The 1,605-nt window shown below is 35.1% G+C and overlaps 1 protein-coding gene across 1 annotated transcript; it reads left to right on the forward strand.

Moving 5' to 3' along the window:
* The first annotated feature begins 239 nt into the window (after positions 1 to 239).
* LOC122580399 (high-affinity nitrate transporter 3.1-like) lies at positions 240 to 1,298 on the forward strand. The gene is made up of 2 exons (XM_043752667.1): positions 240 to 573; positions 664 to 1,298. Exons 1-2 carry the CDS (start codon positions 405 to 407, stop codon positions 1,146 to 1,148), a joined length of 654 nt encoding a protein of 217 aa, XP_043608602.1. The 5' UTR covers positions 240 to 404; the 3' UTR covers positions 1,149 to 1,298.
* The last annotated feature ends 307 nt before the right edge of the window (positions 1,299 to 1,605 follow it).

The raw sequence follows: 1,605 nt of genomic DNA on the forward strand, positions 1-1,605 counted from the left end.
TTCCAAAGATAATCCAAGCTCTAAAAAACATAACTTTCACAGAAAGAAGCTAACTTCCAAACATAATTGGCTTAAATCCAAAAATTAGTGAACCCTTGAGCATACTTAAGAGCCATCTTACATATACATAATTGATATGACCAATCTTGACTCTTTCAAAGCATTAAGCATCCTCAAATATTATTCAAAATATTCTTGTTTCTTAAATTGGGTTTTCCGTATAGGCTAATAAAGTCTGTTTCAAACAACAGATTTCTCATTGATTTATGGAGTTAAAAGTAGTATTGTTTGACGGCTTTCTTTGTCATTTTCTAATGTGGGTATATATATATAACTACATATTTGCATGGGGTGTGTATATATAGAGCTTAAAGTGTAGTAGTGGCTCATTTCCAAAAGACTATATGTGCTTGACATTCATAGCTTACAATAGTCCCAACTTATCAATGGACTTTCAAGGTTTTGTTGTTAGTTATCTGGTTTTCTCCTGTTTTGCAGCAAGTTGCTATGGTGTCACCTTATCTTCCCTTCAAAAGACACTTAAAGTCACAGTTTCATCTCCTATAGGCCATTGTCTCTTTCTATCTCTATATATAAAGCTTTTCTATTTGATGAGCCACTATTTTTTTTTTCTTCTAATTGGTTATATTATAAATCTTGCAGTTCTAAAAGCAGGGGAGGATGGAATTACAATAAAATGGGAATACAACCAGACGTTCCCTGCAGGTACAGACACGAACTACAAGACTGTAAAGTTAAAGCTATGCTATGGATGGCCGAGCCAGATTGACAGACCATGGCGTAAAACAGTGGACAATCTAAAGAAGGACAAAACATGCCAACACATGATTGCTGCCAGGCCATACATCCCCTCAAACAATTCGGTCGTTTGGACAATTGAAAGAGAAGTTCCTTCGGCTAACTTCTTTGTGAGAGCCTATGTGTTTGATGGTCAAGGAGTGGAGGTAGGCTATGGCCAGAACACAGATGCTAGCAAGCATTCTGATTTGTTTACTATACAGGCGATCACAGGTCGCCATGCATCAATTGATGCTGCATCTGTATGCTTCTCTGTTTTCTCACTTTTTTCATTGGCTGTGTTTTTCTATATTGAGAAGGGAAAGGCAACACCTTCACAACAAAGGTAATTGACAATCTGTAATTAATTGAAAACTAGAGAAAATCTAGTTTGGTTTCTTTCAACTTCAGTAAAAAAAATGCAGCCTGAATTGTGTTTTAAGTCAACTTATCATTATGAAATTCAAACAGCTAATATGTTTGTGTATGGATACGACTTTATGGTCAGTTTTTACAAATTTTGCAATAAGAAACCAAAACTTTATGTTACCAATTTTCTTTATCGGTGGAAGAATTCCAGACTATTGTATATCTAGGCTCTGTGCGGAGTTTGAAATTTAAATCCGTGTCAAATTCCATGGACCAAAATAGCAGATTAGATAATTACGTTCTAAATCCAAGTGAGTTCCATCCTACGAATCCTAACCTGACATCTAGATATTCTAAACGGGCTAGGTTCATTTGGGTCTTGGAATTAGCCAATATAATTATGAATCGTTTGTATTAACTTATATTCAATCAATAATA

The sequence above is a fragment of the Erigeron canadensis genome, chromosome 8, assembly GCF_010389155.1.
Source record: "Erigeron canadensis isolate Cc75 chromosome 8, C_canadensis_v1, whole genome shotgun sequence".
NCBI classification, from domain to species: Eukaryota; Viridiplantae; Streptophyta; class Magnoliopsida; order Asterales; family Asteraceae; genus Erigeron; species Erigeron canadensis.

Coding starts and splice junctions, on each gene's coding strand:
- LOC122580399 (XM_043752667.1), top strand. CDS start 405: ATGTGCTTGACATTCATAGCTTACAATAGTCCCAACTTATCAATGGAC. Junction 574..663: donor TTCATCTCCTATAGGCCATT/GTCTCTTTCTAT, acceptor TAAATCTTGCAG/TTCTAAAAGCAGGGGAGGAT.